The sequence below is a fragment of the Epinephelus fuscoguttatus genome, linkage group LG6 (genome assembly GCF_011397635.1).
Source record: "Epinephelus fuscoguttatus linkage group LG6, E.fuscoguttatus.final_Chr_v1".
Classification (NCBI taxonomy): Eukaryota; Metazoa; Chordata; class Actinopteri; order Perciformes; family Serranidae; genus Epinephelus; species Epinephelus fuscoguttatus.
This window is the reverse complement of record NC_064757.1, coordinates 4,814,354-4,842,126: the sequence shown is the minus strand read 5'-3', so window position 1 is coordinate 4,842,126 and position 27,773 is coordinate 4,814,354. Positions and strand designations below refer to the sequence as shown.

General features: G+C 40.7%; 1 protein-coding gene across 1 annotated transcript in view; it reads left to right on the top strand.

Annotated features, from left to right (window-relative positions):
• nr6a1a (nuclear receptor subfamily 6, group A, member 1a) overlaps positions 1–27,773 on the top strand; it is a 140,012-nt gene that overhangs the window by 11,957 nt on the left and 100,282 nt on the right. Inside the window, exon 2 of the mRNA XM_049578801.1 lies at positions 24,653–24,700. Within this exon, the coding sequence (XP_049434758.1) occupies positions 24,653–24,700 (48 nt within the window). The remainder of the gene's footprint in view (positions 1–24,652; positions 24,701–27,773) is intronic.

The window sequence follows — 27,773 nt, the reverse complement described above, 5'->3', positions numbered from 1 at the left end:
TCAGGCCTCTGTGATATTCAACACGTAGCATAGCCAGAGGCCATAAATGTCTTCAATTTGAGTTTGAATTTGGGTGGAGGATGAGTTTACAGGCTGTTGTAAAACACTGAACTTGGTATGTAGAGAAGGGATGGCTTTCCTGTGAAACCACAGCGCTGGAGGATGCAGTTGTCAGGGGGTTGTAAAACAGCAGCTGAGGAGTTTCAGTTCAAAAACACCATTTCCATTTCAGAGCTGAAAACTAGGCCCTCTGTTAGCAGTCATAACAATTAGGTGTCACTTACTGTGGATATTTGAATATTTTGAGGAAGTCACCTCAGCTCACTAGTGATTGGTGTGGTGTGTGGATGCAGAGTTCCTTCCATGCTTAGAAGGAATTGGAAAATGTTGCAGATGATCGGTTGTTGTACCACAGTCATCCTCACTAACTTGTAGACGACGCCCATCACCATCAGGCACCACAGTCTTTTCACAGTCAACAGGAAAGACACACAGAGCTGTGCACATTGACTGTTTTAACAGGAATCTGCTTAACACTTACTGTTCTCATTACTTTAACGCACACACACACACACACACACACACACACACACACACACACACACACAGTTATAAGCAAACATTCCCTCATTGCTCACTTGAGTTCATGTTTTTAACTGCTTTGCACTTAGTGTATGTGCTAAGGCTGCATTTCCACTGTTAATATACTGTCAGTGTTTTTCGAGCTGGTGGATAAATTGTTCGGTCTGTAAACTGTCAGAAACTAGTCAAAAATGTTGATTCTTCCCAGAGCCCATGATGACTTCTTCAAATGTCTTGTTTTGTTCAACCAAAACCCAAAAATATTTAGTTTACAATAAGACAAACAAGAGTAAAGCAGCAAATCCTCACAATGGAGACCTTGCACTTAAATGACATTTTTGATAAATAATTTTCTGGCAGTTGACTAATGAATTATTTATCATATTGGCAAAAGTGAATATGCACAAATCCAGTGTGCAGGGTTCTCATGGGTCCATGAGATCCCTGGGTTCATCCCAGTATCCCTCCTTGACCCCTTTATCCTCAATTGCTTGACCAGCGAAGTTCGAAGAGACCCACCATCTTGCAGAACATCCCAATTCCTGAAATGTGTTCTGAGGAGGGAGAGAAAGATACATAAGACCAGCCTTAGCAGAAGTCTATTACCGACTGACACACCTTATTGAATATCAGTAGTTGGATTGGATGCTGCAGCTGATTTGATTGCTGTGATACATAACTGCATCACTGAAGTTTCATACCGGAAGGAAAACAAATAAAAGAATAAATTTAAATGCATGCTGATTGATGCTTCAAGTGACATTTAAATAGAAAAGACGTCATATTTCTCTATTCCTCATCTCCTCTCTCCCCACGTCTTACGAAGGTGGAGCTAAGATGTGAGGAAGAGACCCACGTAAGGGAAACATAGATGCAAGATAAGGTATTGTGGTGAATCCCTTGAAATTTTGCGAATTGAGAAAAAAAAAAATCAAAGCCTTAAAAGTGTTAGAAAAGAGACGTAAATAGGAATGAGTCATTGAAAGTGCTTGAATTTATATATTTTGTGAAAGAAAAGGAATTCTTTCGTATCTGGTGCTCAATTTACACAACATATTGTATGTCTGTGTCGTGTTAGAGAAGGTAGGTGAGCTCATAGTCTGTCATCACTGTAACACAGCACAACGAAGATGTGTTGACACGTTCATGCCTCTTATTTTAATTATTGTCTGTGAGCTCCTGTAAAACCTGCTTGCTCTCATTCTAAACATCCTCAATGCTGCAACAATAATTAACTTTGATCCGTGTCTCAGACTATACTCCTTGACTTTGTGGGAATTGGACATGGAACGTCATTGAATTTAATGTTTAAGAAGGTGTGGAAGGATGTAGTGTTAAGTATGTGTTGACTCTGGAAAAGTTCAGTGAAGTATATTTGAATATGCCAACTCGTAGGCTTACTTAATTTTTGAGAATGCTGTTGACACTTTTGTGTGGATGGCAGCAGAAGTGAAAGTGCCTTTCCCTCAGTACGTTGGCCAATGGCCAAGTCGAGCTATGACTTAGCTCCACTTTATTGTGCATGTATAGTGACGGATGGACAGGGGAGCCACAGCTCCGAAAATTGTCAGCTGTTGGTAAAGTTTTCACAATTTGCCTCTAAAGTTGTAGTGTGAAGTTGATCAAATACATGATTTTCATTATTATTATTATTTATTATTATTATTATTATTTTTTATAATAGTGTTAATTTTATAGTATGCACTTGGGACAATTTTACCTACAAGTAAGATTACCGCTGGTTGACTGGACTGAAAAAAAAAAAAAGCTTTCTGGTCACAATGAAAATTAAATTAGATTGTAATGATCACTCATTAAGAACATGACCATGGCAGTGTGGGAGTAAGGGAACCTCATCTTATATAAAAAAAAAAAAAAACTGGGAACACTTTTACTTTCTTTTACATAGTAATAGAGGTGTTTTAAGCTGATATGTGTACTTCCAGTTCGCTGTTTAAAAAGCAAATCTTTAAAACTTACAAATACATAAAAATTAAACGTGAAAGTGATCCATAGTTACTCAACATTTTACAGATAAGCTACAATTCAAGGTCTGATGTGTTGGTACCTGCCACAACAAAGACTTGTTTTGTTTTGTTTTGTTTGACCAATTTTCACAAACTATGACTTGAAGTTTTCAAGGGAGTAGATCGGTTTTGAACCAATTTTCACCAAAACGTTATTTTGGCATTTCACACTTAACTGCCCATATTTAGACATGATAGGAGGGCAATAGTATTGGCTTCTGAGATTAATTAACATTAAGTGAGATGCAGCTGAGTGCACTTTTTCTTGAGAATTGGGACAGGCTCGAAAATATAATTTATTTTCCCAAAGTTGCTCAGAGTTCTCTTAATGCTGATCAAAATACTCATTTTTAATGAGAAGGGCTATGGAGTGGATCTGTTGTCACTGAGACACACCTGATAGCAATATTGTGGAAACCAGGAAGTGAGACAGGAGTGCTTGTGTTATCGCTAACTCCTTTTATGCCTGATTAAACAAGGTTTTTGTAGAAATCTGGCGAGTTGACAAAATTCTGGGACACATCTTTAAAGGCCCAACATTTTCATAAAAATAGATTTTAAATCAAAGATGATAGAAGATACATTATGACACTGATGTTATCAGTATGTTCTCTTTTAGATTTTGAAGGCTTAATTATTATTTTGAAGGATTTATTCTCACCAATACCTCTAGAATATATATATATATTTATTTAATGTATAATGCAAATAACTCTACATATTTCTTATGTTTAGTCTTACTCTTGTTTTCATTCCATTTGTGTATATATTATAGTGAACATTATAGCATAATTCATATTTTATATTTCTGTAACATACTAGTTTAAACAGTGTAATGTAGCACAATGCACATATTTGTATATTTTTACAAACTTACGGACTCAGCACAGTGAACCTTTTTGTTCTTAATATCTGAAATACTAGTGTTAAACATTTTAGCATAATGACATTTACTATTTCTATTTGATTTTATTTATTACTTTATATACATACTTTATTTTATTTCAAACTCTTATTCTTACTATTTATAATTCCTTATTTTTTACATCAGAGCAACTGTAATGAATTACATTTTCCCCTCTGGGATCAAGAAATTATTTCTGATTCTGGTTCCTTGAACACATTTTTTAATTGTTTGCAGTTTTGAATTCTTGTCTGGGATGAGGCTGTTTTCTGACGCAGGACAAGTTTGGAAGAAAGAAAAATGAAAGCAGATCCAAGTATTTTATAAATCATGTTTCACCCCAGAAACAGAATTAGTGTTTTGATAAGTTATAATTTCAGGTATTTTTTTTTTTTTTTTTTTTTGACAGGACATGATTTGTCCTATTTCTCCAGCAGGGGTTAAGGAGCACAGGGACTCCACAGGCAGAGATGTTCCTTTTTTTTTTGTTTGTTTCTGGTTGGTTTTGTAAGATGATTATTATCAGATGCCTGCTTTACGCCTGAGTTTGCACAGTGCAGTACGCTCGCTGGCTTTGAGGTAGCAAAACTCTGACCCCTGGTATGATGAAAGGGAAGTTGCTCCTTTGAGCGTGTCAAGTGGCAGTGATGGAGCCCCCGCCCCTCTGACCACAGCGTGACCCTCAGCCCAGCCGCCCATCGGGATTAGCACAGATAAAGACATACATTCATTAGTTTAACATAACATACTGTGATGAATGCACTATGAAAAAGTCTCAGAGGCTATAAATAATGGAACCCAGCCCATTGTTTGATCTTAAAGGCCACACTGTGGCCATCACTGTAGCATTAAATAAAAAGATGGCTTAACTGCCGTAAATGGCTCATTAATTGAACTCAGACATCCATCAGTGTTTCATCATATTTTTGGAAAAGAGATACTTAAGCTTTAAAATAAGAGAAAAAAATCCAGTGCTGAAATATGCAAAATCATGGGCATTATTTATTTAGCATTTTCCCAACATTTTGTCTGAATTCATGTATTGATGTGCCTCCTTACTTCATTGGATAACTGTACTTCGGCACATTTGTCTTTGTTTTCTAAAGTTAGCTGATGCTCCTAAGTACGCAACAAAACAAGTAAAATGCTCTTTTGTATCAGACACTCGCTTTTTGGGTTTATCCCCTTTTTCTGCCTCTAAGTGCAGTTTGACTTTTAATTGGTTGCTTTTGAATCTGTAAAGGACTCCTTTAATGCTCTGGGAAATTGACTTATTTGCATTGTTTTTGAGAGTGGGATGAAAAGATCTTTATCTTTACATAGACATGATATCAATCTCCTCATGTGACTCTTAAAAAGAAATCACATTAGCATATTTTCCAAAATGTTGAAGTATCACTTTACTGTGGAGATGAACTTCTGTGCATTTAAAAAAATGAGCAAACATTATCTTTAGTTATATCCCTACAAAATAAGCTGAAAAATAAAGTGATGATGCAAAATGCAGGGGCTTTATGAGTCCTGGAAAAGTACTGAAATACCTTAAATGGAAAAACTTGATATTCAGAACAATGGCACTCTGAGATATACAAACTTCAATGTGAGCAAAATGAACAGAAATGGAAGGAACGGACACGTTTCATCTACAAAGTCATCATCAGCATCAGCTTTGTAGCTGAAACGTGTCCATGTCCGTTCATTATCTCCATATTAGATAAGTTAAGAGTGCTGTTGCGCTCTCTTTGTTTGAATCCTTGACACAACTGTGCACCTCTATATATTGTTTAGGATTTTTTTTCAGTTGTCCACACTGCTAATTTTCATTATAAAATCTGATGTGAAAATAGCCTATATAAATACAGTGTCTGTCTGTTTCTTACAGTTTCTGTCTGTTGCAGTATAGTTTCTGTCAGTTTCTGTCAGTTTACACAGAGTTACTGTGGATCTTTAGTTTTTAAAGGCATTGAATTCATTAATCTAAAAAAATGGCCTAAGTTGATATGAAAATCACTTAAATCAATCTTCCAAAATCTTGTCCAAAGAAAAGTTAAGGGAGGGAAGAAAGATTTTGTTAATGTTGTTTTTTCCTTTGCTGCATTCTCAATCTCAAAATAATTGGGAACATCTATTTTATTAATATAATTTGCTAAATGCCTTTTATGTCACACAGATCAGGAACCGACAGCACTCCTATTTAGTTTCTGGCTGGGATGCTAAGAACAGAGGATCCACTGTCTGCTAGCTCTTACTGTACCCTGAATGATGTGGGAAGTGCAAATTTAATTAAAATTTGCTTTTTAACCAAGATTTTGTGGCATGGCTGAAATCGGTAATGGGCAACGAAGCTTAGTGTATTAATGTAGAAAGTTTTTTAGACTTGGCATGATGCAAATTAAGACACTGGAATCCCAAAAGTAGAGTGAAAAAAACAAAATCGCTAAGAAAACATGCCAAGAAACATCAGGATTTCCAGCTTTGTTCTACCCTCATCTTTACCATGAGACATAAAGCCATGTCTTATGTTACAATAAACATTTGGGCAAAATTGTCCCTAATGTTATTAATGTTAGTTCTTGTTTTTTTCCTTCAGTTTTGTTTTTTGTTAATTGGTCTTAAATGTGATTCTGATTGGCATTAAAAAGTCTTAAATAAGATTGCCTTAAGCTGTAGGAACCCTGTTTACAAGTCTTAAAAATGGCTTGCCTCTTTTGTTTCTGGTTCAGGTGAGGAAACTGTTTTCAATTCTTCTGAAATTACAAAAGTCTTTAAAAAAAGTTTGAATCCCTTCCTACTCATATATATCATATCTTCCCTCCGTCACTACCAGGTGATCAGACGGTACATAGCCTCTGCTGGTCAAACTGTGAGCTTGGAGATCTGTGAACTTGAGTGGCACGGCGAGGCAGCACCACAGGGCCGTGCTCTTTGTCAGCCCGAAGCAGCGGGGAGGACAGAGTAGACATTGTGCTGCACTGTGTTGCACACAGAGGTCAAGGGTCAGGTGTTGAGGTCAAAGGGATGACCACGGAGCAGCCTGTGAAGCCAACACTTGAGTTCCTTCACAATCTGTCATATGCAATATCCAGCATTGGGTGCTGAGAAGCTGTGAGCTAAAGACAGACGGCTAATCAGGACCCACACTGTCTGTTATGTTGAAGGGGGGTGAGTGGTTGCAAGTAGACTCCAGTGTTTGATTTACCTGTAGGACCAGGTGCAAGGTAGCATCCTTCCCGCATTCAGCAGGCCATTTACACCCACTGGAAGCAACACTGACTCCATAAAGTGACAATAAGGCTTTGATAGCAGCTAGATAGAGTTATCTAGCAGCAGCAGCCCCCCTACAGCCAGGTGGTCACATAACAGTGGCACCCCCCACCCCCCCCCACCCCTCCTGGTTATAACCCCATCTGCTCCTTCAAGGCTGTCTGAGGCAAACTGAGACTCCTCACTGTTATGCTTGGGTGTCTCCGCTGGAGGGAGATGGATTGAGTGATGCCCAAGGGGTAAAGCAGGCCTCTCTGCTCTGACCTCTCAGCAAGCACAGCATTCATTTAGTCATGCCAGAGAGAAAACAATGATCTATCTGTAGTTGCTACTTCCTTTCATCCATCTTACAGTTGGGAGGGCTGATTGATTGATTGATTGATTGATTGATTGATTGATTGATTGAGTGAAAAGGTGATGTCACACAACCCACAACTGTATTCTTAGAAAACATTTCCCATCTGTGCTGTCTTCATTGCATCAGCCTCTTACTAGCTGCTTGCATAGACAGGAAATATAGTGATAGGCTGTGAGAGATGTTTGGGACCTTTTAATTCTCGGATTTAAATTTTCCTGAAGTTTAAAGCTTCTGTGGACTGAGCTCTTTGTATGCTTAGCCATGGTGGCTCTCATTGCTCATGCTAGCTAGACACATAGGTGAGGATTTCAGGGGGGATGCAAGGGACATGTCACCCTCAATATTAAGTACATGTGCATTCGAGTCCCTGAATAAACACACTAGGAAGGACGGCAGAGGAGATACCCACACACCAATGTAACTGTGCCAGAAAGCCACAAAAAGGTCCACAGGCTGAGGTCAATGCAAAAAATAGTCTACTGATTTAAGGCATCTGTGCACAAAAAAGTGCTCAAAGTGCAAAAAAAGAAAAAAGAAAAAAATAATAAAAACAGCAGCACATGTTTCGGCACCTGACTATCATCAGTGCTTCTCCTTAAATAAAAAGAAAGCAGTGAGTTCTTTTATTTTGATAAAAGTGAAGACATTTTCACCATATATGAGGCAGAAAAGGCACAAATATTTTATTTAAAAATTTAGCAGAAGGCAGAAAATTAAATGTTTGATCAAAATTTTCTGGTGTGAGGACCACCACTCTCATGGTTTTATATCTGTACCTCCCATGTTGAAACGAAACCATGCCCTTGGATTCACAGATTAAGATTTTTTTTTCCCTCAGTATGAGCCAGAATTATAAAATGCACCACTCTCTGTTCACCCTAGAAATCTACTAAAACTTTCTTACAGGTTAAATCCTTATCTACTGGATCGTATCCATCAAATATGGCGAAAGAAAAATGTATAAATCAGTTAAACAAGACGTTTCCTGTAAGAAATATAAAATGCCTTACTGTAAATATTTAATATGAAAGTACTGTTGTGTAAAGACATAACTAATGGTTTCAAGTCTTAAAATATAGTAAAACTCAACAAGTATTTTTTTCTTAAACATTTAAAAGGCAAGTTTCACAAATTGGAAAAGTATTTTTTCTCACTTACTTCTTTGAGTGTTATAGGCTTATAATCTGACAAACCAATGAGTAGCAAGTTAAAGCGCATCAGATGTCATTTTCAGTTCTGCTACCAGAGTTTCACACTGATCACATTGATTGGGGAAATATTCAGAGTGGTTGCTTCTGTAAGTCAATTTACAACAACCAGTACCCTGGTGTTAACATCATCCACACTTCTATCATTTCTGTGGCTATTTTTCTTTCCCTTTTTTCATAGAGGTAGATGGAAAAACAACATGCCCATTTTTTACCCTACCTATAAAGCTCTCACAGCACCAGACAGATCTGAATCTCTGAACTAACAGGATATGTTGGCGGGGATTCAGAGCTCTGGAACCAGGCTGCTGGTGTCTTGCCCAGGTTTTTCGATATCTGTCTCTGAAGTTTTTGCTCCAACCTAAACACAATCGATGTAAATAGAATTTCCTCTGGTGCTCAAAAACAGAACTCCAAAAACACAGTTTCTGAAAACACAAATGTCTATAAAATTTTAAAATGCCTTTTTTCAGTGTTGTGAGTACCAGAAAACATTTCCACATTTCCACAATTCCATTTACCTCATTGTACTGGGGTGACAGGACACAAAGCCAAACCTGACTGTAATACTAGAAAACCACTAGAAAGGAAAACGTTTTTTTTTTTTTTTTTTTTTGGAATTTGGATGAACTGACCCTTAAAATTCAATGAAATAGTGATTATGTTAAGCTATGAAATTATAATGATACTTTATTGCCCTTGAAGGCTTTTAATGAAATTATGTTTGGCAACTTTCAGTTGCAATAAAAACAGGATAATAACAAGATAGGAGATGGGTACCCAGGTAGCCAAAATGAGCCAAAAGAAATAAGTCGGGCTGCATCCAGTTGCCTGACTCAGTTGAGACTTGGGATGAATGATGCCCCAGGGTCAGGCCAAATAAACTGCCTTGATTCCAGCTGCCAAAATGACCTATCCCAGCATCAGCCCAGCCTCGGCATGCTGGAAGAAGTCGGGTCACATAGGGTTCCTGACTCGGCTGAGACTTGATATGAATGACGCCCCAGAATGGGGCCAAATAAACTGGCCCGATTCCGCTGGCTGACACTGGCATCACTGGGTAGGTGATGGAGTCTACTGCTCTGGGAAAAATGTGCTTCAGTTTATTTGTTCAGACTTTGATGGCTCTGTAAATATTCCCCAGTGGCAAGGGGACAAACAGACTGTGACGTAGGTGGGTTGGGTCCTTACTGATGTTGCTAGCCTTCTTGTATAGACAGCTAGCATACACTGTGTCCAGGCTTCTTCTGTGCCGTTTTTACCTCCTGGATCTTTCTGCTTCTCAGCAGTGCAGCTGACATACCACTCTCTCACACATACTCTCTATGGTGCTTCTGGTAATAACTAATATTCAGATCTGGAGGTGCATAATAATGGTGCAGCTCTGCCATGCAGTGCCTTTTATGTGATTCAAAGAGTTGTAAAGTCAGTGTGGAGCCAGTGTTAATAGGGTTAAACAGCAGACAGTCTGATTTTAGTTAAAAGCCAGGCTGTTAAGTTTGAACAAACTAGACAAGTGAATTTAAAAATGATTTATTTACACATGAAAATGGTCTCACTTCAATGCAAAAACAATCTGATAATAATGGGAAGAGTTATTTCTTGTCTCTTTAGCAGCTCCTACTGCTCAGTCAAAAAGGGACAGAATATCCTCTTAATGGGTTTATTCATGGTAACAGGGAGGCTGAGTGGGAGTGTCAGAGGTTCAAAGAAACAGTTTGACCTTACTAAGGCTTCACTGGTCTCATAGTCAGGTTACTCTGGCATCTAAATTCATTCTCAAAAGCGGCTCACTGACTCCTCTAGCTACATCTCTGTCACCAGTTCCCTCTCTGTCCTGTCAGCTGTGTGGAGCCAGGCCTACAGAGTGACACGTGATAGATGGTGGCTGTGTGGTTTGTAGTGCAAAGATAGGAGCGGAGTTTGGCCCAGGGACCGGCCAGCCTGGCAGGTAGAGGCCAACCAGCTCAGATAACAGGCTGGCGTTGCCCTCCGCTGGCCATGCGGAACCCCAGCCATCTGGGACAGAAGAGAGGGGACAGTGATGGACTGATACAGGGGATGCATGAATACTGGGGAGTGAGTTCAGCCATATGGCACTTTCTAGTAAGCAATGTTGATTTTGCTGTATTGCAATATACATTACAGTGTGGGTGTGGCTACTTTTTTAACAAAGTGTGTAAAAAATTAAACCACAGCTGGAGAAAGGTTTATCTGAACCACATTAGCAGAGAGTTATATTTGTGGTAATGTAAGAGATTTTGGAGGTCCTTTCAGTTTAATTTAAGAACATTCTGTGTATTTATCAGTACCGAACAAAGTGGCGAAATATGAGCACCAGGCTCATGGGCCACGAGGCAAGAAAGAGTGTAACATCTTATTACAGATAAAACGTGCTGATTTGACTGATTTGTGTCTTTAAAATGTCAGAAAATATTGAAAATTGCCCAACGCAGTTTCCAACATCCAGTGTGACGTTATCACCTCTCTTGTCTTAAAAGCTAAAAATATTTAGTTCATGGGATGAAATTAGAAAAACAAAAACTTACTGAAATTGTTTTCACTGAATTGATAAGTATATAATGACATGTAGCTGCGTAGTCTATAAATCCGTCTGCAAAAAATTTGTGACTCACGTTGCCAATAAAGGTTAAAGTTAAGTAAAGTAAAATTAAAAGTTTTAGTGCTGAAGCAGCTAGTTGATTAATTGATTTGTCAACAGTAACAATATTAATGATCAATTATCATTTACTTATCACCCCTAGTTTCAGCTAATAATTTTAAGCTGACTGATATTTGAGACAGTATTACAGGTAGCAGCCATTAGAGTAACTGAAGAGTCATGGTGTATATGCTTTAGAGTTTACATAACCTGCTCAGAACAAGCTTGAATCAGTGTGCCTGTGATGAGCGGCTGATACAGTACTGAGTCACTTGTGGTAAATGCCGTATCGGGTGTGCATAGCATGTCTCGGTCCACAAGGAGGGAGTCAGAGGGGACAAGAGGTGGTATGTTATTTTGATGGGGAGCTGATTGTGCCAGAGGTTGTAGAGGTTTTAGAGGTGAAAGGTTAAAGATGCAGCCTTTCTTTGTCAACACACAATAGGCTACAGTGGAGCAGGCTTTGGCTGTATTGGCTGCTGCTGGAAGCCTTCCCAGCCTCGGGCTATAATGGTCAATAAACTGTCATGAGGATTAGCAACAGAGACCACACACTGGAGAGCTCCATTTTTCTCCAGTGCTGGTCCATTATCAGCGAACACTGCAGCCTTAGAGTATGGACTGAAACAAGGCTTAATCCTGATCCCAGAAATACTACTATTAAGAGCTGACCAGAAAGCAGCAGAGAGAAAATTGGAAAATGATGTGTGGGAGGACTGGCTGACCAATGTCCCCACAATGTGTCCTTGCACAGACAGGCTTTCTGTTAAAGATTTCTTTAAAGGAAAACAGACCATTTTTCCAAAGCATGCTGTAGTGCTTAAGGTTTGAAAATGTGTTTCTCTATATCCCAGGCAGCCAACATTTTCAGCCTATTCAGAACAGTATGAACATTGTCTTGTGGAGACTTGAAACTGAGATGTGTAATCCATCGCAGGGACCATCATGTCTGCAGAGCATTACCACACAACACAGGCATATATCTGAAAAAAAGACAGGAGACATAATCTTCACTGTGATGAATTACTCATGTCAAGCAAATTTAGGTCTTTACAAATAGTTTCTATACTATACAGAAACAAACTGCGGAAAACTTTTTAACAAAAGGGTCAGTTTATCAAAATCACATAAGGAAAAATGTCCTCACTTGCCTCTGGTGGTGTTTAACCATGTAGATAGTTTTGGTTTTATTTGTCCAGTTTTGAGATACCAGTCTGGGATCTCTGCCTCCACTGTAATGAAATGGAGTTGAATTGAATTTTGTTTGCTTTGTTTTGTTTGTCTGCTTTGAAAGGGCCATTTAAAAAAAATCAACAGCACTGTCTCTTTTCAGTAACAATGTCCCTGTTACTCCAGATCTGGAAAACGGTTTACAGTGATGTCGTGGAATATCCAGAATAATAGGGACATTGCTGGTGTTTTTCTTAAATGCAATCATTGGCAGAGTTGTTGACACTCACTGCTCTGTTCAGCACTTGCTGTATTTCCTCATCATCTGTGACACAGAGGAAAGTCTGCACCTCGTTTATCATTGTCAAAATGAGGCTGCACACCATTTTCAGAACAAATTAGAACAGGCTGCAGTGAGAGCCTCTCTCAATCCAAAAATTAAAAATACCAGGTTTGTATATTAAGTCCTTCAAAGGCAAGCGCAGGGGTTTAGTATTGCCGATGCTCCGATGCTTTTTTTTTCCCTCTCCAAGTTAGTATTAGAATATATGCAGCTCACATAATCCGGTCCAAAATAGTACATAGTTTTTAAATGCTTGAAGAGCCACTTATAATTAAAAGTATATGTCATCCAAGAGAGACAATTAAAAGCTAATGGAATGGTCAAAGCTGTCATATTGAAATTTAAGGTGTGTTGATGGATTCATGTTATCAACTCATGCACTGAGTAACATTACAAGTAAATGTTCCACCTTGAAAACTGCCAGCAGTCGGCCCAGTGAATTATATTATTTTTCTCAGTCTACAGCTGCTGAGAGAGGCAGCAAAACATCATTTCATTTTATAGTGATAGTTTAGTAAAGTTGTAAAACTTACCACAGTATGAACAGTGGTTACATAACCTTAAAAATCAACCACAACTCAGTCAGCGCCAAGCAAGGGTGACTGTTATCTATTGACCAATCAGTGGACTGCAGTGTTTCTAGCTCAACCTTTTAGTACTGGGTCAGTGTGCTAGGTACTCCAATTGACCAAAAATGGGTACAGTAAGAAACAGTTGCATTGGTACATCTACAACTTTTCATAGTGGAAACGGAAAAAAAATATGCTGAACTGAACTTAACCAGCCTGCTTGGTGGAAACGGGGCTTATTTGTAAAACTGATGACGTTCTTTCAGCCGCACTTTTGGTTTAGTGCTAACTCGAACTAAGATAGATGCTAAAAAGCTAAACTAAGATAAACATTTTACTATCATTCTAAAAGGTGTGTTGAAAATACAGTTTTGTATCTGTAATCTTAATCTTTAAACTTGGATTAAGTTTTAGTACTTTGTGCCCATAAATGTTAGTTTGTGCATTCACTTTTGTTCCTTTAAGCTTAATCTTACACAGAAGCCATAGCAAAAACACCCATTGTTCTGACAGCTCATAATTCTGAATCTATGAAGGGCATTTTTTCTGAAAATGCTGCCCACTCTCCCAAACAGAAGCACATGGCTAATTAGTCATTGGACCACGGTAAAGGCATATGACCCGCCCTACTTTCTTTTGACTGGCATACCCTGATATTCTTATCCTAACCTTAACCAATCTCACTCCTCATGCCTAAACCTAACCAACCCAACCAACAAAGGGTTACGAATACAGTGATATTGCTAGGTATGTGTCCTGCGTCCCTGATGCATTAAATCTGGCAGGATGTGGTAAACTACATCCTTTTAGATTTGGATACAATCCTGAAAACAATCCCAAACAAATGTGCATTTATTTTACAGTTAACAGGCTGTAAAAATGGGCAAATGGGCTTTCAATCCAATGGTACATTTTTTTGGACTCCTGGGGCTTTGGAATTATGAGATGTTGTAACAGTGGGATTGCACCAGCTTGCCAAATTCAAACAGAATGCACAAACCTGCAAAACTGGCTGAAGCTTAAATGTTCAAACTCAGAAAACTTGACTATACAGACTTAACAAACACAAAGTTTGCAGGTACAGAAGTTTACTTTCAAGGACATCTTTTCTGAAATCTGTAATATTCAATTTAATAACTGTAAATCACATCATTCATGTTAGCATTTAGCATGCTGACATCAGCATTTGGTGTACAAGTAAAGTCTCACAGAGAAGCTAGTGTAGCCATATATCCATAAGCCATGTTTCTACCTAACATTGGTAGAGTACTATTAGAACTGGTATCAGCCCATATGGACATATACCTAAACCCTAGACCTTTTTAGCATTTCCACAGAGGATCCTTTTAATTGTAGGTGGGGATCCTACTAAATAGCAATAGCCATCACTGCCTCATCTAGCTCCTGCTGTTTTAACTCTAAATGGGCGATGCAGAGGAATGTCCTGGTTGCACCTGGTTACTCCAAGGAATGTGGTCATACGCTGACTTTTTTTTTAACAAATAAGAATGAGCTGGCTGAAGGGTTTACCCTACAGTCTGTTTGGCAATCAGTAGGATAATTAAAAAATCAGAAGGTTTTTGCATTGAGTCCTTGTAGAGAAAGAATGACCATTCTCTCTTGACCAATCAGCTGATTGCAGTGTTTCTAGCTCTACCTTTTAGTATCAGATCAGTGTGCTAGGTACCTCAACAAAGAGGTGACCAAACATCAGAGACGGGTATCTCAAAACGTGATCATGTAAACACTAAAGCTAAACTGTATGGGTGTAAATGACTTGTAGGAAATTAAGTAGGAAATTATGTATTTTGTAATTTAGATGAGCTGACCTTTGAAAAGAACTGCCCCATGCTGTGAAAACAGGTTAGCAGTGATTTAAAGTAAATGGGTTCAAACATATAAAGCTATAACATGGTCCTAAGTTGAAAAATGGCAAGCATGCTATAGCAGTTAAGCAGTAATGTGACAAAACAAAAATGCAGAATTTTTAGTTAGTTGAAATACTGACTTGAGATTACAGATTACCTTTGTTTTTTTTACCTCTACATCAGTGCTGCAGTCACTTGTGATCTATTGATCTTTTTGTAAATGTCAACTCAAAGCTGTGACGTATTTCAGTTTAAGTATCAGTGACATGCGAGGTGCTTACAGACACTCATCCTTGTCTGCATGGGTGTCCGTGTGTTATACGTCAATATAGCTAAGTGTGTGTCTGTTCAGGAAAGGTTGTCTGAGGCACGTGTGTGTTGGAACAGAGCTTGTGTGTGTTGGTGTATGCTCCAGGGAGAACATATGCTGCTGTTGACTGTGGGGCAGGGATGGAAGTAGGAGGGGGATGCAGCTGGCGTGTGTCAGGTCAGGGGTCTACAGCTGTTGATAGCAGGGTGGTACACTGACACAGATAGGGGGATCTGATGCACCGACAGCCCACATTCTGCACCGTCTGGATATGAGTGATGTAGCTGCCTGGGCGCTGCTGTGTAAGTGAGAAGTGGACGCCATGTCTCCAGACGCTGGCCACACAGATGGCCAGGCTGCTGATGGAGGTGAGATGGGGAAAAGAGAGGGTATAAAATAAAGCTCAGACAGCAAGAGGGTAACCAATATGAAGCAAACAGATTGTTCTAGGGTTATAGTTAGACCCCTATGGTGGTCAGGCGCTATATCAGACTCTGAATTAAAGATAAAAATTTGCTCCTGTCAGTGTGGTCCACCTCTCTGATTTATTATACATTTGATGATTCAGTGTTTACTGTACAGTTGATAATATTACACAGATTGCCTAGGAACAACCATTAATATAATGTAATTCCGATGACTGATTGTGAAAGCCCCTGCATGTATATATTTTTGAGATTTACTGGAACAGTTTTGGAAGTGTGCTTGCTGCTTTCTTCCAACTTAACTGCAACTTCTGTGGTTAAAAGGACATTGCTGATTTTCAACCAGCTTTGTATCATAACAGTTTGGATGGTATGTGTAAATGAGCTGTGGCAAACCTCCCTTCATCGTACCAGTGCCCCGATCTCCCTGCTCATGCAACACATCATTTGATAGATTTTTTTTTTCTATGGCTGCTTTGACTACCACAGACCATGCCCGCCACAATAGACACAACAAACACAGAAGCAGATTGAGAGAGGGCCGTCCCTCTCTCAGGAAGTAGGCTATATTGTTTCCTGTATAGTAAAAATGGAGGCTGAAAAAACTTGCATCAAATGGAATTAAGCTGCGTTGATCAAATATGATATCTGCGTTGACTATTTTGCGCCTCAAATGTTTTCAGGAACATATTTTACCTCACTGTTCAACTGTATTTTGAGATCATCTGTTACCAGCAGGCAGCCATAATGTTTCCTGTGTCAAAACGGACCAAGGAGATACAGCTGGAGCAGCCAAGTGACCCTCCCACACACAAATGCTAATTTAGCATTAGGCTAGTTATGAAATATGAGGTTAAAAGAGAGGTGTTTAAGGTTAGGGTAATGGTAATAGTAAGGGTTATATCTCGATACTTATAAGGGGAATAACATCTCCCTTATCATGAATTATAAAGCAGATTATTGCTACGCTTGGTCTCATTTTTGTTAACTACAACATGGTATTGTAGCAGTGCTCAGATAACTGTCATCTTGGTAAGTTTGTTTTGTATTAGTTGTGGGTGCAGTATGGAATGCATCTGCAGCACCACGTCTCAAATAAAGGGGCTCACATAACCCCTGCATTCATGTGGTGTCAGAATAATTGAAAAAAATGCGTTCCTAACATGGAAAACTCATGTGAATGCCCCCTCAAGTCAGAACAACAGCTTGGAACGTTGGCATGCATGTTAATATTTTGCTCTCATGTAATTTTTAACATGGTATCCGGTTGTTTCTACTATTTGATGTCCACATAGTGGTCTAGGTTAGTTAGTTAAAGCCATATTTTAGTTTTAGGGGATGTACTGGTGCAGCAACAAGTCTGGGACAAAATCATTTTGTAATATAAAGCTTCAAACTGTTATCAATGTATTTTTAAATGCTCTGACCAGAGAGAACAACAACACCTTCTTTGTAGCATTCATGTTGTTTCCACATCTACAATTTGAAAGTTCATGAACAGATTGAAGTCGGAAAAAAACTTCCCAACTCTGAAATGGGACCATCCGAGGAGCATGTGGATGCAGCATTATGTCATCTAACAGTGAGTGCTTTTATTGGTCCAGTGCACAGCAGTGCATTCTGGTAGTTGTAGGGTCAAATGCGAATGCCACAGCCAATGCCGTAATGGAAACACAGACAGAAGGATCACAATGTGCTCCTATAGGCCTATTTCCACTGAAGAAGTTCCTGGTACTATCTTGGGGGCAGAAACTTTACAGGAACGTCCTCTCGCGTGGCCCTCTAAACCGCTGTGTCTCCACTGAGAGGGTGGGGTAGGAGGAAGGATCCTATAAAGTTACCGGGCTTTGGATGTGATGTAATTGTTGCGCGACCATTTTGACGGGGGCGACGTGGCAAAGAAACAAAGAAGAACAGCAACAAAGAAGAAGAAGCAGAAGTACGAAGCAGAAGTAAGAAGAAGACAGCAGACATAAGAAAGACGATGATCAACATGGGAGGAGCTGAGGTGGATGCTGGGTTTCTGGCGTGTCTCTTCGTTTACATGGTGGTGGAAGCTATGAACGAGCTAACCCTCTTCTGCTGAGGCTATTTTGTCACTTTCTGTTGACATCACATCCCGCCTTGAGTATATCCAATCAGGACCAAGTAAACCCCAAGCCCCAGCCAGGAGTTTTTAGGGGCCATTCTGAGTACCTACTCTGAGGCAGGGACTTGTTTAGCCCCTGTAAACGTTATGGAACTCTGTTCTTTGGGGGTGGTTCCTGCGGTGGAGACTAGGGATGCACCGAAATGAAAATTTGTGGCCAAAGCCGAAGCCGAATAATATTAAACACTTGGCCGAATACCGAGTACCGAGTACCGAATATTGTTGTTTAGTTTTTCATTAGTTTTTGCAGATGAACCCCCTCCAGATTAGTGTTGTCACAGTACAAAATTGGATCCCACTGTACGATACCGATGAAAATATCATGGTTCTCAGTAGTATCACGATATCACAGCGAAAATGAGGCAGATGTGCCTTTTGTCATTTATAAAAAGATAAATCACTTTTCTATAATACATCAATGATATTTCAATGGAATAAATTACTTACTGACTTATTCATACTTCAAAAACAGCATCAATGAGTGATGAACATAGGGGGGATCAAAATAAAATAAATAAATAAAGAATCAACCAGCCACCCCTCCTCCCCTGATGGCCTCTTCAGTAAAGAACAGTCCCTAAAGTGCGGTGAGGTTTGCGTGCCGTGAACGGCTCATTTCTCCTCTGACATGTCACATACCTGTGTTCGGCTGGCTTGGCTGTTCAGGTACTTCTGGGCAGTCCACACGCCAAGAAGAGGATATTATTGGAGCCGACTTCTCCTCGCCGGTAAGCCGATGGCCGTCATATTTGACAGGAATACGTATTCCTGTCTGTGTCTGTGACCCCCGTTCAACCCACGGTCGGTGGGATTCGCCTTTCGTTTCTGCTGGTGGTTGAAATCTGTAGACTGCTCGCACAGTGTGCTGAATGATTTATTTTGCTCGCTCAAAACTATTTTTAGTCGCAAATGCGAGTGCGGTGACGGGCGGATCGCCACACTGCCAACATTTCAATCCGCCCGTCAAGGCACGCTGTTTGATTGCGTTATCAAAACCGCACTGCTATTATTCGGCCTTGCTTTTAACTTATTCCACCAAATACCGAATGTGTGTTTTTTTGCAATATTCGGCCGAATATATTCGGTTACCGAATATTCGGTGCATCCCTAGTGGAGACACACACCAATGGCCCCAGCCCCATAAAATTACCCTGAAGTTCCTGCGGTGGAAACGGGCCTTATGTAATTGTAAAAAAACACAAAACAAAACAAAAAAAAAACATAGTTGTTGACCGAGTGGGGGAGGGGCTCCTTGGACTCCAAGGCCCCCCTGCCTCGTGGGGGGTGGGGGTGTATACTTTAAAGTGCTGACACACCAAACCAACATCAAAGAACTAGTGGCGACAAAAGCCAACTGTTGCGTCATCTGTGTCGCCTCACGTCGCCCTGTGTTAGTTGCATTTGAACACACTACAAAGACTACATCCGATGGCCAAGTAGCACATATGTTCTGCGCCTGCGTGAGAGGAAATAACGCAAAAAGGGAAACCGGAAGTCCGAGGAATGCATGACATAAAGTAGTGGAGTGACAGAGTGGTACATTCTGTCAGCCGAGGGGTTTCCTATCTGTGCAGCCGAGCACCGCAACACCTCCACGGACTATTACATCCAGACGGTCCCGGTGTTTCCTCCGCAGGCTCCACTTCACTCAGCTGCCCGACAAACCCGCTGCTTCTTCCCACTTTAACCTGAATAACAAACCAGGGCTCGGTGCTCCGGTTGGATCCAAATGGAGAGCCGGGGCTAGCTGGGAAGCTAGCGGAGACTAACTGGCTGTGCTTCCCTCCGGTCATGCTGCGGCTAATGCTCCGCTAGCCGCTCCCTAGCTTCGGTTTGTTATTCAGGTTAAAGTGGGAAGAAGCAGCAGATCTGTCAGGCAGCTGAGTGAAGTGGAGCCTGAGGAGGAAGCACCGGTTAGCCCCGGTTTCACTACAGGCAGATTCACTTGCTACAGGGGTGAGGAAATAAAACCTGAACAGCCAATCAGAGTGATCTCTCTCTCACCGACAAGCTTCGCCGCCGATTCAGCATGCTCAATCAGCCGAAAAGCAGCCGGCACCGAAGTGCCGACGGTGCAGGACACACTGCAAAAACTGGGGCGACAGATGCTCATTGACGGTCCTACTTTGACCGACGGCCAACCGTCGGCTTGGTGTGTCAGGGCCTTTACAGGCGTGGCCACAGCCCTTTTTCTCTGTTTCCTCTGGTCATGTAGCAACAACAAAGAATTTGCAACTTTCTACTGCTTAGACAGACCAGCTTTATAAAAAGACCATCTTTCTATCCATGAAATACATCTTTAAGATTCAGTTAGGTTCAGAGGAATCAGCTACAGTCTACCTCTGTCAATAATAATAAAAAATACACCTTACAAAAATGTTAAAGCTTACTAAGGTAGACATTCACTACATTTACATGCAAAGTTAAGTTGAGCACTATGCCATTTCATTTCAATGTTCTTGTCCCAATATACAAGCATGGGTAGGGAATCATTTTATTGACCGAAGTATGTCTGACTCCACTATGATAGGTGATGATATGCCCCCTTTCAGCTTGTTAGTATTGGACCTTTTTCCGGTTAAGCTAGTACATCACGGACCCAACAACTGACAAACAAGTTAGCCACAGTTAGCTGGCAGCAAACTGGTACCATAGTGGACAACTTTACAGCTCTGTGTATTTTGTCTGTCCAAAAATACATGTCTCTAAATGTAGAGTCCGCCATGTTGTTACCCCCCCCCCGCCCCCCCACACACACTCTTACGATAGTCTTACTATTTTTCATATAAACAGAAAAATACAACCATGCACTGTCTGAATTTTTTTCTCTTTTACCTGACTACAACTTGAAATGCCGTTTAATTCAAAAACAAACACACTTCTTAACTAAGCTCAAAAAGTAAGGAAATTTGTTTTTGCTAGATCTTATACCGTTGGTATATAAGATCTGTTTATTTCCTTTTTAAATGGTGCCACATTTGTAAGCTGTTTGGCAGCTGATTGTCAATACCTGTGAGCATGGGCCCTGCTACAGTGGTCAGTTGGTGTGTGCTCCAAGAATCGGCATGCCACGTTTGACTGATCTGGATAGAGCCCGTGCAATAGGGCAACTTCAAGCTGGTGTTCTGCAAAACCAAGTTGCAGCATTATTTGGAGCGAGCCCTAGTACCATCTGTAAACTGAAGGCCAAGTTCCATATAACGGGGGAGGTCAGAGACAGGCCACAAAGTGGGCGTCCCAAGAAGACGGAAGCCCAAGATGACCGTTTCCTCATCCTGTCAGCACTTAGGAACGGTAGGCAGTCTTCTACAGATGATCTGGCCAATGGCTCTCTGCCCAGACAATTCAGAACAGACTGCATACAGCCAATCTCCAGTCTCATAGGGCTGCCAGGAGGCCTGCCATAACTGCCCTTCACCATCAGGCCCATTTGTGCTGGTGTCGGCAACATGTGCACAATGTGGAGGAACATTATTTTCAGCGATGAGTCCAGATTCTGCCTATGGCAGTTGGATCGTAGGGTCAAAGTGTGGAGAAGATGCAGAAAATGCTTTGCTGATTGCTGCACCAGTAGAGTAACTTTTTTTTTGGAGGCAGTGTGATGGTGTGGGACGGCATCTCCCTCACTGGAAAAACAAGGCTTGTCATCATTGGAGGCAATCTCAATGCAGAGAGATATCGAGATGAAATTCTGCAACCAGTGGCAATCCCATATATCCACAGTCTTGGACTGAACTCCATCCTCCAAGATGACAATGCTCGCCCCCACAGAGTGAGTTTTATCAGAGACTACCTCCAGAACTTGGGAGTGTAGAAGATGGAATGGCCTGCCAGCAGTCCCTACCTCAACCCCAGTGAACACTTGTGGGATCAGTTTGGGCGTGCTGTTTCTGCCAGAGTGACCAACACAACCACGTTGCCTGACTTGCGACAAATGCTAGTTGAAGAATGGGATACCATCCCACAGCAGTGTGTGACCAGGCTGGTGACCAGCATGAGGAGGAGGTACCAGGCTGTTGTGGCTGTGTATGGTTCTTCCACATGCTACTGAGGCTCATGTTTGTTAAATGAATAAATTGTTAAATTGCCAATATGTCTGGTTTCTTCAGATTTAAATCATCAAATCCACCAAACAACACCAAACAAGAGTCAACGGCAAAAAAAAAAAGCTGTTTGGCATTGGCAGAGAAGATTTGGCAAATTTTTCATGGGTGCAACCCACTTACTCAGCTCTGCTGCTCATCCCACAAATCCATGTTCCTTACAAGTGTGACACCACTTAAAAGGGAAATAAACAAGCTTTCCACTGGTATTGCCAAGAAGCACTGTTACAAAAAAAATCTACCAAACACAAATTTCCTTTGTTTTTGTGCTTAGTTTATTTAGACGGAACAGAAACAAAATAAAACTTACCAAAACCATCTTGGTTAGTCTTTCCACTGTTCCAACAATGACTAACACCAGTTTGGTCGAAAATAAACCTTTAATTCATAGTCAGATGTGAAAACATTCTGGCTCTACTGCTGTTTATCTCCGCGGTCTCTCTCTGCTGGCCGGCGTTTTTACTAGACCTGTAACGTTATCCTCAGCATTTGGGGTCACCAGCATTCTCAGCTCAGCTGCCTGTTCCAACAGTCTGACCTCTGGTGTTGTGTATTGTGCACTATAACACATCACCTCAATGAAGCATCTCTGTTTCAGTTTAATAGAAAGTGGAGCATACTGAAAATCAGACCTTAAGGATTTCTCAATACCTCAATTAAATTTCCACAAACTAATCACAGTGAACATGTGGGTGCACTTTATACACAGTCTGTCCTCTTCTATTTGTAATCTCAGTTTGAGTTCACAGATGAATGCAGAACATGAAGACTGCTGGAGGCAGAGATATGACTTTATTTCACTGCTGATACCGAGCTGCAAACTGTGAATACTGACTGAGGGATCTAATCTACTCTTTTACGGAACAGTTTGGATGGTCCCATGTTATGTGTTGCTCTCAGTAAGAGCTCTGACTTCTGGACAATGTGCATATAGATTAATGACATTTATTCTTTTGAGATTAAACCTGTGTACTATTTTGAATAGTAAATAATAAAGCCAATAGTAAGTAACAGTTATTTATTTAAGTGTCCTCTGGCTAGTGCTATACTTAACTACAGTTTAGGTTACATGAGTACAGAATTGGAGCAGTTGTGGAGCCTTTAGCAGTTTGTTGTCTTATTCATGTACAAGTCATACTGTAATTTGAATATAGAGATGTTAGTTGACCATTTCGCCAGTAATTATTGTTCCTACTTTGGTCAAAAGCTGGCCAAATTAGTGCTTCAGTTAAGTCAGTACTCATCAGTACAAGGTTCCGGATGGCATATTCAATTTCTGTCCGACTGAGTATTGTGGCTTATTACTCAATACTTGCACTTTACAAATATTGTGGGTAAATGGTTATTATAAGTGTCAGGCAGAACCGGCCCATGTCCTGTCAAACAAGCAGGAGATTAGTTAAAAAAGCTGCTGCGTAGGAGTTTAGATTTCTGCTCTGGACCCTAAAATCCTCTGTCCATTAATGGTCTGTACACACACCAACATGTATTGGACATTGATAATTTGTTCAAATTAACTTTTAGTGGTATTTCAAAGAACTACTCTAGAATTACAGTTCTTGTGCACAAGTCCTGCACTCATTTGCAGCTTGTGCAGGCTGTGCTGGTTTAAGGCCCTGACACACCAAAGCAATTTTAGAGAACTAGTAGTGATGATGGTCCCCTGTTGCGTCACATGACTTCGCTGTGTCTTTGCACAAAAGCACACTGCAAAGACCACAGTCGACGGCCAACAAGAACGTTCTGCACCTGCTTGAGAGGAAATAACTCTCCACACCAGCAGGCAGCAGTAATCTGTAATTGTCATTCAAAAATGGAAACTGAAAGACCATCTTGACGCTACTTAGCCACTTTGCACATTAATAATACAATGCAGTCTTGAAAGAACAGAGCATATTTACTGTGTGCCAGTGAACGATAATACAAACCATCAGAAAATGTTTATGCTAAAGAGCTCAGTGTTTAAAGAAAAATAATCTGACCTTATGTAACAAGTTTGTTTTAGTCTCCCCCCTCTGGACTTAACTATTTGTTTACTTTCTTCACTTCCATTTCTGTTCTTCACCGACAGCCCAACACTGAGTGACGGCTGACTGTTAGCTTGATGTGTCAGGGCCTTTATCAATCAATTAGTCAATTACTAATTGACTGGTCATCAGTTACTTGAATGTGCTATTGTCTGTCATTGTAACCAGCTGTTAGAAGTTGCACTTCAATTGAGTTGTCAATCTGTTTGCGACTCAGTGGATGTTACGGTGAATTGTGGATCAAAATAGCCAGAAAAGCATGCTGGCTTGCACACTACAAAATTGGGCTGGATGTAGTACAACATTCTGGTATTTTTTGCATACTGCATTTCTCTTACTATGTATTGGGGCATACTATTTTTTTTCTGGCATAGTATATAGTATGGTAGTATGGAAACTGGAACGCACATACTCTGTTGACATAGCGACACTGTACCAACATTTACTTTAAAATCAACCAAAAACAAACATCTTTACACACTCACACAAAGCAAAAGAAATGCATTTATAGAGTACATGAAAACATATTTTTCTATTTCTAAAGTACATTTATGTATTTGTCAATGTATACACGTAATTTATTCTTCTCCATAAAATACATAGAAACATTTTTTTGTCTACATAATGAGGAAAATCTCTGTTAAATCCATCCACCAGCTAACTTGTGTACCTCTTTCCCTCAGGCTTTTACAGTGACCATCCACTGGAGTCCGAACAGACTGACAGCATGGGTGAGTTCAAAAACATGCATGTGTTCTTTTTTCTTTATTTTAGTCTGCATATTTTTTGTAGCACAGTACATCGTAATGGGTTTGTTTTTTTAAAAAATAGATTTAAGTGAATTGCCTTGTTGCACTGACTGACTTTTCACTAAATAACCGTCTGACAATGTCAGTAAAATGTAACTCAGAAAAAGTAGTATTTCTCCCAGTTCATACAACAGTCTGTCTCAGTTTTTCTTTCTGGTATTAAATAAAATGATAAGATAGTAGCTCCATCTAGTGGTAATGTAGAGGGCTATAGTTTTATTGAATGGTTTACAATTTCTAGTCAAATCCACAAGAGGGGAGTATAAACTCAATAATAATAATGGAGCAGCTTTTCCCATAAGCATGAGTCTCACTGACTCTGGAGCATTAACAGGCAATAACAGTGTGTGTGAAATAAAAACGAGATGGTAAAAATCAACAAGCAGTTAAAGATTTATAACAAGAGGATTATTATTATTATCTTGCTTTTGGGCTAAAAATACATATTTCTGTTTTCTATATCTGTACCACTGAACAGCCTCAGTCTGTAGTTGCGTGGGAACATAACCTCTGGGTGAAAGGCTGTAACTTTGATGCCATCAACAGAAGTGGCTTTGGTTAAATGCAAACCTAAAACTTGAGAATTGAAATGTTAGAATGTGTGACTCTTGGCCCAGAGGAAACTGGGAGCAAAGGGCCAGGGGTGAGGCAATGGTCCAATGTTAAGTTCCAGGTTCAGGCGAAGTTCACTCTGGACTCCCCTGGCTGCCATCGTAGCGCCAGGTGGCACCATGGGGGGGGTCAGAGGTCGGACACAGTTCAGAAAATGCTGACCTCGCCGTGACTCTGTGCTGACCTGATTGTGTGCAGCTCTCCTCCACCCTGGGCTTTCTCATCGCTCCCTCTATAAACCTGCAAGGGGAGAAAGGAGGAGGAAGGGGAGGTTGCTGAGAAGTGGAAGGAAGCTGGAGAGGAACTATTAAACCTGAACACACAGTGAATGGCCGGCATTGTTGCATGCTGCAGGAGGAGGCGTGGATTTATGAGGCTGAGCCTGATTGGGTTGTAAACTTGACGAGGTGGGCTTGTGGCCGCGACCACTCACTCTCTCTGTTGGCCCTATTCTCCTCTCAGGATGCCTCGGTGCATGCACTGGGCAAGGGTGATGCTGAGGTCAAGGGGGGCTGAGGCAGGACTCCTCAGGCTTGTAAATGCTCTGACAGGGGTGGGAATTCAGAGACCCACATTCAGTGACCAAAAAACCCAGGTCAGGGGCCAAATAGCTGAGTTAGCAACAGCTGTTTTCAACACAAGCTCTGTAGATGAAGTCCTAATGTCAATTTGGATATCCCAAATGAGAAAGTTTAGGTTTTTTTTGCCACAGCCCTTCATCTGAATCTTTCTCCCCAAACTTGGCATATCCATCACTTGAACATGCAGATGATCATTTATTGGGGAGTGATTTATGGTTCATAGGGTTATAAACCTATGAGAGTGCAGTTTCCTGGGCACAGATGCAGCTCTTTGGGGTGGTGGTAAAATGCAGTCCATAAAAGCTGTAGCTGCACACTTATTCTCTCATACATCCATTTGGATTAATTATTTAAGTTGCGTCCAGTTTATCATGCCAGATGGAAGTCAGTGTTTAGGCTTTCTGTTTTGCTTTCTTTCTTTAGATTTCAATTGAAGTTGGTTGAGGCAAATAAGTCGTTCAGATTAAAATCTGTTTTGTGACCTGTGTAAGGACATGTTTTGCCTTTATGGCTCCTCCTTGGGTCATCCCCTGGGTCATCCCCCCCCCCTCCCAACAGCTGACCAATGGCTGCTGAGCAGGTCGCCAGTGGGGTTATCAGGGTTCTTTAGTGACTGCCTCTGTTCCATGGTTAATCATTACCAGCTGGGGACAGCACTTTCTCTCCTCAGCTTTTCCACTGAATGGTCTCACTGACTCTTTCTACATGCAGCTTTCTTTTCTTTGCAGTAAACTTTAACCAGCATCTCTTGGGAACTGTACACACCAGGCATGAAAACATAGGTTAAACAGTAAATGTTAAATATAGGCCACCCTTGGATTTTTGCATTCATTGTCCAACTGGAAAATGCATTTGGATGATGGTATCCAGTTTAAAGAAGCATATTACACGCCAGGAAAGGATTTGATTTTGATTAGATAATACAGTGGAAGAATATTTAGTTTTCATGTGTCATAAAACCCAACTCCATAAATTAGCACAAAAAGCCAGGCCTGCTGCAGCACTGCATGTTATAGGCCATAAGGGGGCAGTAGATCCATGCTGGACCTACATGTGATGTATGCTCCCACGTGCCACCTGGACCCAGTGAACTCAACACCCATATGGAACTACTTGGCTGTGGCCCAGCACATGCCTTTCCTTTGTCCTCACATAACCGGGCTAACTTCATATGCCTGTGTTCAAAAGTCATTTAAGATCACCAGGTTTTCATTTTGCTACATAGCGGAGCAGTCAAACACTTGACGCCGCTTCAGATCCCTTTTTTGTTCCTTTGTGTTGTTTTTTTCTCCTTCAAAGTGGATTTCACTGTTACCCTTAGGGCTGTGTTTCACTCAAGTGAATGTATAGATAAGCGTATGAAGAATGAAAGGCCACTAGTAGCCTTTTTCTTTCACTTGATTTTCCTTCTCTTCCCCCATGGGTACCCCAGCCTTTGCACTCAGAACATGGCATGAGTGCTGCAGAGTGTTTAGGAGCTGCTGCGGTTGCTGCTGACCTCTGTGCTTTCTTATCATTTTAGCCTTTAATAATTCATGATTAGCCTAGATTTGATTCACTGTCCCTTTTTTTTCTCGCTTGATGCAACTCGCGTTGGCGTTAGACTCGGGGTCAGCCTGCAGAGTGTTTCCAGGTCAGGGAGAAGTGGGTCACACTGTTCCCAGTGTCAGTGCCTATAACTTCACAGTGTGTGATGACAAAACCCAACTCCACAGGGATAAACAAGCAGACTTTTGTGTGGCCCCAATATATGTAGCAAACAGTATCCATCCGCTGCATACAGGTCATTCACTTATTTATTT